Source organism: Buteo buteo, chromosome 3 (assembly GCF_964188355.1).
Source record: "Buteo buteo chromosome 3, bButBut1.hap1.1, whole genome shotgun sequence".
Classification (NCBI taxonomy): Eukaryota; Metazoa; Chordata; class Aves; order Accipitriformes; family Accipitridae; genus Buteo; species Buteo buteo.
This window is the reverse complement of record NC_134173.1, coordinates 10,827,136-10,843,791: the sequence shown is the minus strand read 5'-3', so window position 1 is coordinate 10,843,791 and position 16,656 is coordinate 10,827,136. Positions and strand designations below refer to the sequence as shown.

The 16,656-nt window shown below is 45.2% G+C and overlaps 1 protein-coding gene across 4 annotated transcripts in view; it reads left to right on the top strand.

Annotated features, from left to right (window-relative positions):
* CARMIL1 (capping protein regulator and myosin 1 linker 1) overlaps positions 1 to 12,865 on the top strand; it is a 196,353-nt gene extending 183,488 nt beyond the window's left edge. For 2 of the 4 annotated variants that reach the window (XM_075022845.1, XM_075022846.1), the window contains 4 exons: positions 2,645 to 2,878; positions 5,597 to 5,731; positions 8,316 to 8,462; positions 12,243 to 12,865. In XM_075022845.1, coding sequence (XP_074878946.1) covers positions 2,645 to 2,878; positions 5,597 to 5,731; positions 8,316 to 8,462; positions 12,243 to 12,379 — 653 coding nt within the window. In that variant the 3' untranslated portion in view covers positions 12,380 to 12,865. The remainder of the gene's footprint in view (positions 1 to 2,644; positions 2,879 to 5,596; positions 5,732 to 8,315; positions 8,463 to 12,242) is intronic. The other 2 variants (XM_075022848.1, XM_075022847.1) reach the window with 2 other exon arrangements.
* Positions 12,866 to 16,656: the final 3,791 nt, after the last annotated feature.

Sequence of the window (16,656 nt, the reverse complement as noted above, 5' to 3'; positions counted from 1 at the left end):
TGAAGTCAGCTCTAGGGCTGAGTTGACAGGTCAACTTTGGTGTTCCACGTTGCACAGGAGGGAAAGTACTTGGTGCATGCACCTGGGGCGCCTTCGAAAGGATGATCGCTTGTAATGGGATCAGCAAAGCTGAAGCTGAACCCAAGAGCCAGCAGAAATGTCTGTGCACAAAGAAGTGAAACTCCTGAAGTTAGCTGACGACCTGAATATGACCAATTTACAAGGTAGTCTGTGCATGTACCAGCTTGAGTAGTCCCGGTTTTCAGCTGTTAGAACAGACATCTCGTATGCAATGGCAGCTGGCTCTTCCTAGAGTTTACCCAGCTTGGCTGAAGCTAGGGCTGTCCACAAAGCTGCGGAGGCCCCTGGACACTGCATACATGTGCAAAACAACTCTCCATCACGTACAAAGTGGAGTCCAGCCTTGGAGTGCTTACAGCACAGATTCCATCTGCACCTAGTCCTGCTGTGCCCCTGTCAAGCTTTAGTCCTGGGCCCTGACATGGCAGTGCCTACAATGCAGCCATCTCAGGACAAGATGAAATTCTGGTCTCTGCGCATACTTTTGGGACTGGCCAGTGAAGCGTTCAAAAGGGAATCAACTCCGATGGTTTGAGCGTACCGCGTTCACTGGACTGAAAGTAGTGGGCTGAACTAGGAAGTCCAGGTCTGATTTCTCAACAGCAGTGGTAGGTATCCGGCAAGCCCAGCACACAGGGTTGCCAAAACATACAGAAGCAAGGCTGAAAAAACAGGCTGAAATCAAAATCCAAATGTGGCCATCTTGGTTGAGCACTTCAGAAATTGATTTTGAAGTTTTGTACCTTTCTAAAGCTAGTTTGAAAGGACAGCATGTTCAGAGCATGCTGAACTTTATAAATCAGCGCTTTTAAAGCTTATCTTTTGAGGAGGACCTTGTGTAATATATGTGTCTCCTGATATCATCAAACTGAAGTCAGAGGAGCAAGAATAGTCTGTGCTTGGGGCATTAGAGTAGCTGGGGGTGTCTGACCCCAATTTTTCTCTGGTCCTTGTGTCTGTATATGACACGTTTCACCCCCACCTCACTGCACTGTGCATGCCCCTTCCTTTTGGCCTCCAGCTGTCAGTTCTTTCTTTACCGCTCTTGCTTGAGAGCTCCCTGAGGCTGCTCTTCACTGTTGTGACTGCAGTTTGTCTTTGTTTTGGGTTAATTTATTTTAACTTACTGGGTTCTAATAATATTAGGAGGCCTGAGGTTAGGAAGGCAAGAAAGAGAGTTAATGGAAAATTGCTGGATGGTGCTATAGGAAAAGTATAGATAGTGACGCAGAAGGAGAGTAAAGGGGTTTTTATTCCTTGCTTCATGGCTGGATGTTGCCTGGTTTTTTGTATGCACACACGCACAGGTGGAGAAGGTGTCCTGCTGTTTCGCTTGCGGCATGAAAGTCTATTGCATGCATGCAGACAAACTCTCCCTGTCACGCACTCACACAAATATATATGCGCCACACAACCCTCTATAGTTTGCCAGAGTTTAACTCCAGCTGAGCTGAAAAACAGCTACATAAGCTGGAAAAACATACTGGAGATTGGCTTGCAACAAACTATATCAACACTCCCCTCCCTCCCACTGCCATTAAAATGTCTGTGCTCAGCACTTTTGTAACAAGTAGGATTTCTGAATGGGAATAGCAGGTAGGTAGGTCAAGTCAGCATCTGTAAGCACATACTTGGCTTTGCCGAGTACCAAGGCTACCAGCGTGCATTTCAGTTAGTCCGTAATTCTCTTCTGAGAATAAAGATGTGACAATTACTGAAAGTCCCAAGCTAACATACAAGTTCCGAGATTATCGTAATATGTGCTACATACAAGCCTTCAACCTTCTGGAAGCGGCAGAGTAGGAAAGTAGGGCAGGCATTTTGCTTGTTTGAAGCCTACAGTCCAGCAGGCTTTCTACCAACGTGCACAGCTAGATAGGACTGATTTATTGCTTGGAAGTCAGTCTAGCTTTATCTGTAAATACCTTGGTCTTTGTTTGGGATGAATAATATGTTGATAAACTTGTGAATGTGTGGAAACCATAATCCATATACAGTGTTATTAGATAAATCAAAATATTATAAAAAGAATACTTTGATCTTGGCTAAGTTTCAAAATCTCCTCTAGAGCTTGCTAAAAGCAACAAATAAAAAGATGTAGCCTGCTGATCACACATTTGGGATTTATTTTCTGGGCCAGGATTTTTTTGTTGATCTTGGATACCCAGCCTTTTGTCTGTAGAGGCACAAAACAGCCAAAGGCTGCCTTTTCCACTGATCCATCGCAGTTTTCTCAGCAGGTAGGCTGTACCATCTGCTCCCAGAAATACGAAGGAACAATAAGGTCCAGCCAGCCATCACCCCAAATATATTAAAAAGAGGGAGATTCTGTCACCTCTGAAGCAATCAAATTATGAAGCTTAGCACGTGTAAGAACTAGCAGTTCTAGATGTTTTTCTTGCAGTGATTTTTGAATGAAGCGTTAGGGGTTCTCTTACACACTCGCACAGCAGTGCAGCAGTGAAATATGTGAGCTAATGATGGTATTTTCCACACAAGCATATCTGTGCACGGAGCCTTCTGTGTTGCAGGAGACTTTATTTTATGTGTCTGTTTATTTTAGTGCCTAAACTCCAGCAGACCCTTCCAGAGAGTCGGTTTGCCTCAAATAAAGGTGACTCCATCTCAGCATCATCAGAAAAAAATTCAAAAGCTGAACCAAAGGCAGAAGCTGGTGCAAAGGCAAGAAGTTCTTCCAATACACCGACCAGCCCAAAACCCCCACTGCAGTCAACGAAGCCCAGCCTGGCAGGACGACCCACAGTGCCACAGAAACCACGCTCTGCCTCTCGTACTGGTGAGGAGCACTTCTGGGCATTCGTTATCCCCAGCTGGGTACTTCTGAGCGGTGTTTGTGTGGGCTATGGAGGACATGCCCATGGCCATATCCTGAACAGAAGTTAAATGTAGAGGGACAGGTTCTTCAGTCACTTGCTCTTGACTCGCATCCTTCTTTTCCACCTCCCTTTGCCCTGATTCAAATAAACTTATTAAAATGGTTTAATCTGTGATCTGCAATGGTAAAGCCTGAGGAGAAGCAATAGCAGCAGCAACAGAGCTGTTTTGAATTAGCCTGTTTTCACAGAAGAGGTGAGCATAGAAAGCTACTTCAGCACAAAACCCTGTTGTAGTACCATTGACAAAAATGATTGTTATTTTCTCTGAACACCTGGCTCTAAATACTAAAGTCCTTGGGATTTTCCGGCAGGCAGCTCTTAGTCCCTCAAGCAAATGCCTGTTAGTCTTAATAACTTGCACAAACCGATTCTCTCACTCTCTTTTTCCTTGTTTTGCCTTTATTTCTTTCCTTATTGCTTTTGACTGGAAATAATTGTAATTGTGCTTTTATAACCCTGCAAGACTGCCAGCTGAATGACTATTAACTTCTGCTCTGTCCTAACCTCCAGTCCCAATATTATCTCAAGGTTTCCAATAGTGGGAAATATTTCAGCAGATCTCCCATACGTTTGTCTGTCCGCTGTTTAACAAGCCAATGTCACAACCCAGTCTTCTCAAAGTAAGCCACTGCAGTTAAGGGGAATTAAATGCTAGTTACTGACTCCCCTAGTAGCTATGGCAAATACATCTTATTAATTGCTAACGACTGAAAAATGTGAGCATAGCCACCTGTAAGAGCTTGCAGACCTCTAGGCTTTTTCCATACTTGCTGTTGACCTTAGAAAGATGTCATTTCTGGTGAGGATGAGGGGGCAGGGGGATATTACACCCTCCTCCCTGCCCTTGATGTGTAACCTGAGCGTTACTTAGTCTCTGCACTCCAGTGGGTAGAATGTTGTTCAAATACAGAATCACCTTCAGGTTTTAGATGGCTTTAAATTTATTTTATTGACCATTTTAGAAACGGTCATAAAAGTGAGTGGTGTCAGGTAAGATGCTCACAAAGATGAATACAATAGGAAGGCATGGCTTATTTGGTGATGCTTAATCTGTAAAATAGGCAGTGTATTACCTCAGAATCTTAGCTGTCAGAAAGACCTGAGCTATCTGTTTCTGCCAGCTCCTCTCTCCTGCAGAGAGCACGTACTGTGGGTTTAACACAGAGAATAATTAGTATTTACCTGTAATAGGTCAGCTCCTCAGGTGGCAGTAAAAGCAGCACCATCTCTGTTGCAGTCTAACTTCTGTCCTAGTACTTGTAGGAACTTACTGGCTAAGCACGCCCAGGCAACGTGATGAAGGAGCCAAGCAATAATCCTCTTTACGCTCTTGCTTCCCACGGTTGTTTCCAGCAGTGTGGCCAAACTAATGGTAGCAAATTTTTGCTAAGTAATCTGAGGGCAAAGGAACACAGCTTGGATGTCCACAAATCATCAAAGACTGAAAGTGGTTCCTCAATAAAGCACATAACAGCATCAGTTCAGAAATACATAGCATTGTTTGTCAAGCACTGTGCTCATCCGTATGTTGATATCGAGCTTCCCAAAGCAACTGGGCTCACAGGCACATCAAAAGCATGGAGAAGGTCCAAGTATTGGTGTACCTGTTTAGATCAAGTTACATTTGGAAGGTCATCAGTTTGCTGAAAGTAAGAAGATTGACTCCTTGGTGGTAGCTCCTCAACAGCGAGATAAATTCCTATTAGTTTCCAGTATGCAACTGAATTAACTCATTGTACAAATATGTAATACAGGTGATACTCTGAGTTCCTTTTTCCTTCTATCAATACTAATGTATCTTCCTAGTTCCTCTGTTGCGTACACATGCCATCAATTACTCCTTGGGAAGCAAACATACAAGCAGTTTAAGTAATCTATTGTAGCTGTACTTCCCTACTGTCCAAATGAAGGCTGTCTAGTGTAAGACTGAAAAGATCTTCCCAAAAGGACTGTAAAGATGGTAGTCAAATTGCCATACATAACGCATATCCAGTCTTTTAGACAAACAAGATATCCAGATGGTTTAAACTATGGATTTGAATTTAAGTTCCAGATTTCCTCACAGTCTAGAAGACAAAGTATTTTTTCTATTTAGAAAATATTTGCGGATGCTATCCTGTTATGTGCTGGCAATTTATTCCTGGAAGTACGGAGTTCTGCAGGCTATTTATGAAATCTGTTTCCCTGGTTCACTTCTATGCCTTATAACTGTGAAACAGGACATCTAAATTGATCAGTTCATTATGTTTCAGGACAATAAAAATATAAATAGAACAAATATTTCCAAAAATCCATCCCAAATAATTTTCAGCTGTTCTTTACAAATTGCATACTTATATCTTGCAGGAAATTCAGTTGGTCCCATCAGATTTCTATTTGTGCTACAATAGCAGTACATGTTAAAAATGCTGAAATTGAGATCTTTGCTTTAGCTGTTGAAATTCTTTCACCATTCTCTTGACGTAATGTAAATTCCTGAATCCTTCTTTTTCTCACACAGATTCTAGCTGTTTCTTGTTTGTGTATTGTGTTGAGGTTTGACCTATCATAACAGCACCGTTTCTGTGAGCTACAGCACAAATATAACTTCTCACCCTTTTGTTCCTGGTACTCCACAGAGGATGCTCCGGAGTCTCCCTCTGGCCCCAGTTCCCCCAAAGTTGCCCTGCTTCCACCTGTGCTGAAGAAAGTTCCTTCTGATAAAGAAAAGGATGGTCAGAGCAGCCCCTCAGTCAGATCATTTTCTCAAGAAGGTAGGAGTGTTGGTACTGTTGTTCCAGCATGCTTGTCTTCATTGCCCCCGATTTGTTTTCACGTAGAAGGGAAGGGGGTTATTTATTTGGTGGAAAAAGAGCAAGGGAAGTGTATCTGGTCACCTGTCCCTCATCTCCTCCACACGTGGGTTGGTGCTCTGTATTTTCTTCCTTTGATCAAACCAAGTGAAAGATGAATCCCTTGGTATTAATAATGTAGCTGAACAATTAAGGGACTCTAGTGTTGTGTATATTATGGTTTAGTTTGGTCTGAATCGAGATGCTGATTGGTGTTGGTCACACATAATAATGTGAAATGCAGCTCTCTGGTTCAGCACGTTTCCAGGGAGCAGCCATGACTTTGTTCCTTGCAGCCAGCCTGTTGCTTCGTTTGTATTTCTCCTTTCTGTGCTGCATGTGACTGAGTTCTCCTCCTCCTCGGGCAATGAGTCTCTGTGTGCCAGGGCAGGGCTTGGTACCTTTTATGCACAACAGTAGGCGGCTGCCTTGTCTTTGCTGCTTTTCATGTGTGCGCTGGATTTCTACTTTTGCTGATGCGTTTCCTTGCTCTTAGAAGAGCTAAGGCTTCCTCTGATAGCATAGGATATGTGGAGAAGTAGTTACAGAAATGTTGCTCAGCGTGGTGTTTGCTGGCACAAATGACAGTGTTTGAAATCTGGGGGTGAGACCTCTTCCTTCCTGGGGGTTTCCTCGTGAAAGACATCCAAGGTGATTCCCATCACTTCAGCTGTGAGACAAAGGGGTGTCCTTTCACACTCTGCCAGCAGTTTTTCATAGCGTAGGATGGCGGCAAGCGAGTCAGGGCAGGTACGTACCACTGGGTTGCGTAGACTGAGCAGTTGTGCTGCCCGCAGAGCCCACTGTTACCCTCTAGATGAAAGGAGGGGCAAAGCCATCCCCAAAGTGGGATGGTGCATTTTGAGAAGCTTCTCCCTTTCTCTCCTACAACTACCATTTCCTTTATGAAACAACTTACCTCGCAGTCTGGGTGTTGCTTTGCTTGGAAAGTTGTTGCTGTGGTGGCTACCGTTTGGTGACCGCATGTCAGCACATGTGAAGTGTTTGTCTACAGGTTTTGAGTCTCGCTTCAGCCACCTGTATGATGCCTTTGGGCTGCTCTTGTGCCATAAAGGTAGCCCAGCAGAACCCCCACAATCAGAGTGAATTATGTAGAGCTAGCAGGACACGACGCACCCCAGGACCTCTCCTGTGTCTGGAAAGGGCTGAGGGTTCAGACGGTCCATGTTGGCAAAAGCCACCACAGCCTGTGGCTCAGGGTCCAGAAAAGACAGCAGGGTGTCTGAAGTGCCTCCCGGTGGCTGTGGCATTATGAGGGCTGCAAAGCAGAATAGAGCCTGTTTATTCTCCTGCCCTTAGTCCCGTCAGAGCCGGTGTTGAGACAGGTGAACTGGGCTACAGCTTAGGGATCAGGCTGGCTACACTGGTGCCAGCATGTTGAGAATGGTTGCGGTCAAAGGCTGTTGCCACAACAGGCTTTCTCAGCTGCTGTCTGGTAACTGCATAGGCTGGAGTCCTTGTTTTCTCACCAGCTTTTCACGAGACTGTGAGAGAGCTTGTTGCTACATAACTAGAGAAACACGATGTAATGGGACTCGTTGCAGCTACATGTTAAGGTGAGGTTAACTTCACCATTTCTGTGCTATATGCCTTCTCCATCTCCCTGTCGTGTGAGGGGACATATTGGAGAAGCAGGGAATGTGGGATTGTAACTACAATCCTTCTGCGTTACAGCAATTTCTAACACAGCAGAGATTTGACAAGTTTTTGCAGTTTGTGTTGTCACATGAGAAGAGGGACAACTGCTTTATTTTTAAAATGTGTTTGCTGTTTCCAGATCCTTACACAAAAGCGGTCAGACACGGTGCTTTCCTCACTCTTTGCTCCCTTAGCCAGACCTCCACAGACAACTTGGCCAAACACAGGGTTTTCTAGTTGCCGCTACATTGCGCTGTATGAATTTTATCAGTAATAGTTCAAAATGGCTAAAATTGGGTTTCCAGGTCCTTACGGAGCTGCTATGCTTTGCATAAAATTGTTCGGGAAAGAGTAAATTCTGTTTCTTTCATGTTTTTTATTCTTTTTCATGTTTTCCTTTTTCTTTATTACTGTTCTACTTCCTCACTCAGTCATTCCTCTGTCCTGGCTTTCTGCCGCCTTTCAGGCTAACATGCTCAGTTTTTTTCTGCAACTGGTAAATCACTGCAAATCTGCCTAAGTTAGTAAACTAAATTATATCTCCTGCAAAAGCAAGCTGCAAATTAGGTGATACTTGATTTTAAAATTGCTTTATGTTAATGAGTTTAACTGTACTTTGTGGGACAATCTCGAAATACACCTCTTTACACAGCACACCTGTAAGATCAGGCTGCGGTTACCAACATACGCAAATATCTGGACTAAATTTAAGCAAGCATCTGACATTGATTACTACTCTTTGAACAATTGATTAAATGGGACGGATAAGTGAAATTATTTGTATTACTTTCCGTATGTGGGTCTACAGAACAGCTTAGGGGTATAAATGAATCCTTTTCCCTGCTAGAGCAAACAGGAGATTGTCAAAAAAGAGATACAGCTCATGACTGTGCCAAGCCATCTGGCAACGTGAAAACCACTTCGGGGCAGTATGCTACCAGTGCAGAAGAGGAAGCTAATGTGCTTGGGCAGAGGAAGGCACAGCCAACTTCTGGTTAGAAGTTTTCATTTTTTATCGAGGCAGTGCTTGATAACTGGCACTAACAATTGTTAAGAAATGATAATAGCAAAGAAACCACAAAAGGGTGTGGGTTTGTCATTGGATTAAGAGAAAGGTAAAAATGTCATGGGATGCTAATCATCTTTCTGTCCCTGTGGGAACTACGTGGCCTGAAAAAATTTCCAGATAAGAAATGTGTGTGCATTTTTCCTCTGTGGCAATGCCAGTGACCAGCACCATACAGCCCCTGCAGCCCCTCTGCAGAAGAGGGCTCATTACAGACCGTGACTGCGCATTGCAGTGATGCTGGCACGCTGCTGTGTAAGTACGCTGCAGGTAGACTATCCGCTGCTTTGTGTGCTTACATACCTTTCCTTTTCAAGATGTGTGCACTGAAGTATTTCAAAATACATTTCAGCCTGAATATTGTTAGTGCCAGTTTCAGTACGTCACTCACAAAACCATTTGAGAACTAGGTAAATCAGATTATTTTGACGTAGTACTTTGATTTTCAGCTGCGTAAACAAACAAAAAACCTCCAAAAGAACCCAAACTCAGCACTGTGCTGCACACTTAAGCCCCGCTTCCTGAAGGGCAGCTTTGACTTATAGTGAACTCATTCAGTAAGCTATAAAATGGTTTGGTTGATCTATGTATTTTTAAAATATAAAAGCTCCTGTTCTCAAATGGTACATGTTTACATGTTTCTCTTTACCTCTTAACTTCTTTGTTTAAACAATGATTCAAAATTACTTTTTTTCTGAAGTATTTTAATGGGGTATTTTAACATCTTATGCAATTACATTTACCTGCAATTTTTCTATTTATAAGACATCATGTATCCCTTTTCTAACATCCTCAGCCCAAAATGTATAAACTGATGTCCTTTTTATATTGTTGAATCAAACTTAGCCCACCTAAACTTGGATCTCTGCTCCCTTTCACAATCAAACTACTGTATTTTAGTTTGTTCTAAGGTATCTCTAAGAAAGTAAGTTTCAAAAGCCGAGGTGCTGCCGCAGATCTATACAGGTCACCTGTGTATGGTTTCATCAGGGCAAGAGTAAGCTCTTGTGGCAGAACCCTGCTTGCAGTATGTGGACTTAAATGCCTGATATATTTTTCAGGCATTTTTGGGGCAAGCTACCTGTCTTGATTTATCAGGCCATAAACTAAAATGACTGCTGCAGGATGTGTTCTGGGTTTTGTTTGAAGAGTGAATGGAGGCCAAACAAAGGCGATGTAATTACTCAGAGGTACAAGTATCAAGAATGACTCAAAAATTTCCAGGCACTGATTTCTTTGAAAAGCAGTGGTGTTTGGTAAGGTGGAAATGCCTAAATTTTTTTTACAGAATTTAGGTACCTTAGTCCTCTCCAATTCCATTAAATTGCTTTAAAAACCTTTCTCAAAATCCTTTCCTCTTCTTTCCCACCTTGCAAAGCCGGGATAAGAATGTAGTGAGCACGTAGCTGCTGGCTCTCATTTCGTCCCCTATTTTGGCTAGCACAAATAAGGAAACAGGTATTTTGGACTCAGGAGAACTACTTGGGTAGCAAATGGTGCCGCATGTGCGGAGGTAGGTCTCCGCAAGATGCGCGCTGGTTGTGTCCGTTCTGCTTTCATCACGGCAGAGATCCAGAACTGGACAGTGTCTGTGCCAAACGAAAACGGGCCAGAGCTTTCTGTCCCCTGTTTCACGGCCTGTTGGCACGCACCAGCGCTGCCTGGGGAGTCGTGCTGGCCCCCCAGGGATACAGGGAGCATCCCTGCCGAGGCTGCCCCGGCAGCATCGGCTCCCTCGGGATTCCTCCCTCCCGTTTTCCACATTCCTGGCAGACCCTAACACAGCCTGGCACAATTTGAAAGACCACGGAGATGAGTCAGCGACAACCTGCTGCTTGTCTGCCCCTGCTCCGGCTGGAGCCGCACGCTGGTGACAGGGCAGGCTGTCCCTTGTGGCGGAGAGGCTATGGGTGAGTGGTACTGCCGTGGTTTAACCCCAGCCAGCAACTAAGCACCACGCAGCCGCTCACTCACACCACACACACACCCCCCCCCCCCGCCATGGGATGGGGGAGAAAATTGGGAAAAGAAGTAAAACTCCTGGGTTGAGATAAGAACGGTTTAACAGAACAGAAAAGAAGAAACCGATAGTGATAACATTAATAAAATGACAACAGCAATAATAATAAAAGGATTGGAATGTACAAATTATGCACAATGCAATTGCTTGCCACCCGCCGATCAACACCCAGTTAATCCCCGAGCAGTGATCACTCTGCCCCCACTCCCCCCAGTTTATATACTGGGCATGACATCACACGGTATGGAATACCCCTTTGGCCAGTTTGGGTCAGCTGCCCTGGCTGTGTCCTGTGCCAACTTCTTGTGCCCCTCCAGCTTTCTCGCTGGCTGGGCATGAGAAGCTGAAAAATCCTTGACTTTGGTCTAAACACTACTGAGCAACAACTGAAAACATCAGTGTGTTATCAACATCCTTCTCATACTGAACTCAAAACACGGCACTGTACCAGCTACTAGGAAGACAATTAACTCTATCCCAGCTGAAACCAGGACAGGTCCGCAGGGAGGCAGAGGTGGTGCTTCATGGCCCCCGCGGCTGCTGGTGCCTTGTTAAGAGGGGTATGCGCAAATGTGAACAGGCACAAGGATCCCTGTGAACCAAAGCCTGACATCCTTATCTGAAATGGTGGAGCAAAGAAGGTCTACTAACTGTAACATTTAATTTTGCGGGGGCGGAGTGTGAGATGACTTGCAACAAAGTCACATTTAAGGGCCACTGTGTGTTTAAAGGTTCATTTTAATTGGAAGTATGAGATTTCTGAAGCTATCAATCCTTGCATAACGTCACCCCTGCTGATGTGTATAATAACTCTCGTTACCATAGCAATTGTAGACCACTGATTAGATCAGAAACCTTAACGAGGTTTTACAACCTTCTTTCCAATTTATTTCAAACCTTATAGGTTTGAGGAAAACCCTGGCCTTACCGAGATTTTAGAGTGCTGGGTGAACAGAATGGGTACTGTTTGCATTTAGGTGATGGGCAGTGGGTACGTCCTCCTTCTTTCTCGGCTGCTGAGCACAGCAAGGCGCAGAGGCCGTGGTCTCAGCTGGAAGAGATGCACGTTGGGCTCAGAGCCATGGGTGTCCCCTCCACCAGGGAACTGGGAAGGCGTTGGGACCTGGCAGTGCTGGGGGGGGCAGGGAGCAGCAGTTCAGGTAACTTGGATGCTGAGGTGAATGTCTGTCCTGATGAAGGCTGCTGAGTCAAAAGGGAGAATAGAGATGTGTCCTGCTAGGGAGACAGGCCTGCCTGGAACCTGTGCCACCGGTCTGAGGGGTGCCCAGCGAGGATGTCCGCCTGAGCAGTCAGGAGTGCATCGTCTGAGATCCAGCCCAGCTGGAAAAAAGAATGCTGTTCTGGTTTTCACGTGGTGCGATGAGAAGAAGGTCTCCAGGCCGTTTCTAACCGTAATGTTTATCCGTGTCACAGCGAAGTACTGAGTTTCATATTTAAAGTTTGCCTGCTTGCCAGCCAACAGCGGCATAAAGTTTGCTCAAGCTCTCTCTCTTTTCTCTGACCTTTTTCTGGGTTGAAGAATTAAGGGACCTATGCTACTCCCGCTAGTGCAAATGAATCCAGTGGGAGCAGGAGCAGGTCCTTTGTGCATGAATGACTTTGTTATTATTCTTTTTCTTCCTCTCTCTTCTACAATCATTATTAAGACCCATTTCTGTTTTATACAGCTGCAAAAAGAAGCCCTGGGCAGCAGTCTCATGAGTTCCAGGAACTGAAGCAGAGGTCCTTAAGTAAAGACGGCCATCAGGGAAGCAAGTCCAGTGACTCTGGCGAAGAAGCAGATAAAGATTTTATTTTTGTTTAGCAATCAGTACAAGTGCTTCATAGTGCAAGAGCTTTTTATAACAATCAGGGTACAGCAATCAACAGCCCTTCTAGCCAGCTGCTCTTTCACCGCAGGTACATTTCCATGCAGAAAACCTGATCTTCCAATCGTGATTTACAGTACACTCACGTGGCGTTGATTCGGTCCTTAATTTCTGTTCTGTACAAGGCAGACGTTCCTTTCCACGCCTTTGCTAAAGCCAGCGATTCCTTCATGTATTCTACTTGAATTTCTCTGAAGCAGCTACAAAGAGTGCCCTGCATTAGGGCATTTAGAAAGCAAAGCAAATTAACTGGACACTGTCTTACACTAATACACTGTACAGCAGGTAATGTGTTGTACTGCTGAATGTAAATGTGTCAAATCTGCACGTGACTTACCTATAAATATATTCTTGCGGTATGCAATTGCACATTGTAATTATATTAAAAGAGCACACTAATAAAATAATTTGTATAGATTATATATATTAAATGCTTGGGTATGGTTTTTACATTCTCCCATCGGGAGCTTCTTTCTTCCTGTTCTCGTACTGTACATAAAGCTCCAACGCTTACATTTGTGTACTGTCAAAAAGCACAACAGAGAAGGATTTGGATGACGTATAATCATGGTATGCTTCCACGTTCGTATATTAATGTATATAGTTGATTGGAATGAGGGCAATTGAAATTTTATTAATATTGGTGTTTTCTAGAGGCCTTCCTCAGTTCTGTCTGCATATTAGCTTCCTTTCAATGTGTAATTCTACGAGAAAAATAGCTCAACATCTGTAAAAACATTTCAGCTTTTGAGGGAGGGGGTGCAAATTTCACAGCTACCCACTTACATTACAGGTTGAGGGGATTTTATTCATATGTATATTTGTAACAATAAAAAATGATTTTACAACTGAAACATTAGTCTTTGTTTTTACGGCACTATTTGTGGTCTGGCGGTCTCTGCTCTTTGAATGATGACATTGTGCCAGGTAGAAAAAGCATGCAGTTAAGACAAAACCCATATAATCTTTTTCTGCTTCTAGTACAATGTCTGTTCCTGCTGAAAGGGACACATCCACATCATCTTTGTAAAACTGCTGAGAGAAGGACCTCTTTGCTAATCTCCCTTGGGATCTTCAGCAAAGCAGCCTTCACACGAGCCAGAAACACCTGCTATCTCAATTCTCTGTTTTGGTGCCATAGGACAGAACAAAATTGTTTTGATAACTTTCTCCCAAGAGCAATTTCCCTGGCCCTGCCATGGCTTCTTGCCTGGGTAGAAATGCTCAGATACCTGTCTCGTCAAATGACTTTCTGTCTGATCCTTGCACATGTGCCTGCTATTGCTGCTCCTCCTGTTGCAGTATGAAGGGCTGCCAAGACAAAACAGTAGCCTTTTATACCTGAACATCTTAGAAGCACTTTGTAGAGGTTCACATCTCAAAAGTAGGCTATGGGGCTGTGGAAAGAGGTCCTGAAGGCTGGGGGTTCATACCTGGGCTTTACCCTGTCTTGAAATTCTGCACTCATCTAAAATCATTAAGAGAAAGTTCTTCATATTCACATATATATATGTATACTTGATTTATTGGGTATCAGTGAGGACGAAAGACAAATGGCAAAGGAAAATTTGAGATGCTTGTATGAGAAAAGAAAAATAATCTAGTCATAAAATAAACTGCAATTTCTATTCCCATAGGATGTGGAAGAGACAACTGTCTGAGAAGTGTAAGTATACAAGAAGCGTTGCCTGATTTGTTGATTTTGTGAATTTAAGAAAATTAACAGCAAGATTTGTGGTATTAATTAGAAAAAAAATTAGACTCTAACTTTCAACCATTGAGAATTTCTCTTACTTGTGCTTGATGTTCTTCTCAGCAGGCGTGTGAGATACTGTACTGGTCCCACGGTGTGAAGTCATGTGTGTGCCCATCACCCTGGTATCAGTAAACCAGACAGGGATGTCTGAGATGCTGTAGAGAGAGTATGTGTTTGTGCTGATAAGAAGAAGAAAAGCTATGGTGCTGTAACTGTTGTTTGCTGGAGTGTAAAGGTTTCATTAGACAGCAATGTTTTTCCGTATTAGTTATGGAAAGCCTTTTTCCAGCCATCAGTGTGTTGTGGGCAGGCTGAGCGGTGGAGAAATGACTTTAGGGGAGTGCTGGTGTGAGCTCTTGGAGACCTGGGGTTGGGTTTTGTGTGCACTTGTGGTTTTGGATGTGGGGAGGAGTGATAATTTTCATTTTTTTTTAGTATTTTTCTGCCTCGCCAGCCCAGCACTGTCAGCCCAATTGCAGAGAATTCACGTTGCATCCAGAAGTACCCCTGTTGTACCTCTTCTCCATTTATGAAATAGTGACTTTTATTTTCAGTATCCTGAGAGCCCACGGAGGCCTCAGGTAAGCGCCAGTGTGTTTTGGGGAAGTAACAACCACTACGCCCTGGTGCAAAGCCAAGCTGGTTGGGAGGTTTGGGGAGGGGTCACGGCTCTGGGGTACAATGGAGGGGCTTCCTTTCCACGAGCTGTGGACCCTCCGAAGCGGACACGTGGCTGGGGGAACCCTCCTCATTTCTCTTGCTGCCTCCCCGCTGCCTGAGCCGCCCTGCGGATGCTCCGCGGTCGGTTCCCCCGTGCTCCCCACCTGACGTTCAGCTGCTTTGGTGGGACGCCAGCAGGAGACATCCCTGGAGCTCCTGGGAGGCAGAACAGAGAGATCAGCTAGTGGTACAGCTGAAGAAAAGCGTTGATGCTTGTTCTCCCGGGGCATCCATAGCATCTTTGAGTACCACCGATGCTCCGCGTTCCTCCCTGTCCCGCACCGGGCCCTGCCGCAGCACCGCTGGGAGGAGAGGTGGCTTGTTCTCCGCAATGCCGTGCTGCACGGTCTGGCCGCTCAGAAAGGGCTCACGGGGTCCAGCTGGGGTTACGTCCGACGCAACGGTTTGGTCCTCGGACTGTGGCTGGCCTCTGGCAAGACCGCAGCTGCGTGTTGCTTTTGCTGTGTTTGGAGGTGACGGCGAGGGGGTGGCAGCATCTGAGGTGCCGGCGAGGTCCTCTGCATCCCTCCATCTACCTAAGCACGTGTGCTGTACGACTAAATCGGAGCGAAGGACCCACCAGCCCTGGTCACCCGGTTAGAAATACTGCCCTGGAAGGGGTCCTACCACCAGCAGCTCTGGTCAGAGCTGCACCTGCCTGATCCAGCCTGGGGGAAAAAGGGGTGAGAGGGTCTCTTGGAGGGAGCTGCCCTGTCCTTTTCTGCTCCTAAATCTGGTTTTCAGGTTTTGCCGTTGAAGAATTTCATCTGTGATGTACGTAGCGGGAGCACCTCCCCATCCGAGGTGTGCCGGAGAAGGGCTGTGAACTCGGACAGCTCTATGCCACATCTGCAGGACCTATGTCCCGCTCCCTACTACAGAAGCTTAAAATCTGGCTGATGGATTTTGAGCGTTTTAAAGTATTCCCCGACGTGCAGTAACAACAGTAAATGGCTGCTTCCTAAGATGGGAACAGCAATTGTCTTAAATCTTCCCCCTCCACCAGAGCCATCCAGCTGGGCTGAGATGATTTGGGAATTAATGTGGCCCATTAGTCACAAATCGGCGCAACCCACCGCACTTAACTGAGAGCTACCATCGGCGCAAGCTCTTGCTGCCGCTGCTTATTAATTGATCAATGTGGAGATGATTTCTCTCTCCTGTTGCACAGAAAAAAAAAAAAGCTATTGAGAAACGTTTTCTAGGAAAAATACTAGGAAGCTCTGCTCCCATTTGCAACGCTGCTTTCTCGTGGTCGTGAGAGAGCCGTGCTGCTTTCCCCACGCCCAGGGATGCTCATGCTGGGTGGGCTGTGCCTGAATCCCCCCTCTGGAGATTATCCTCTGCTCGTGCTGAAACTGAGGGGAGGTTTCAGGTAGCGACACTGTCCTTCGCTTCTCCTGGAGCCCAGGGGATCTCTAACAAATACAGCACAGGTGAGTACCAGAGATTATCGTTTAATGCCAGACTCTTGCTGATCAGGCCCGGAAAGCAGAGCGGTCCTTCCCTGCCCTAAGAAAGAGTCTGTAAATGGGGAGGATGTGAATTGCTACATCAACACAGTGATGACCTTCTCTTTTCTTCAAATGTGGATGACAAAACCCAGCTGTCCAAATCGTTCCCTCAGCACCATCAGCCCCTTCCCTGTGAGCCCTTTCCATAGCTCCGGGCAGGCAGCTGGTGCCCAGGGCCTCGCTGCCCAGCCCGTGCCCAGCCAAAACCCTCCCAACTCCTTTG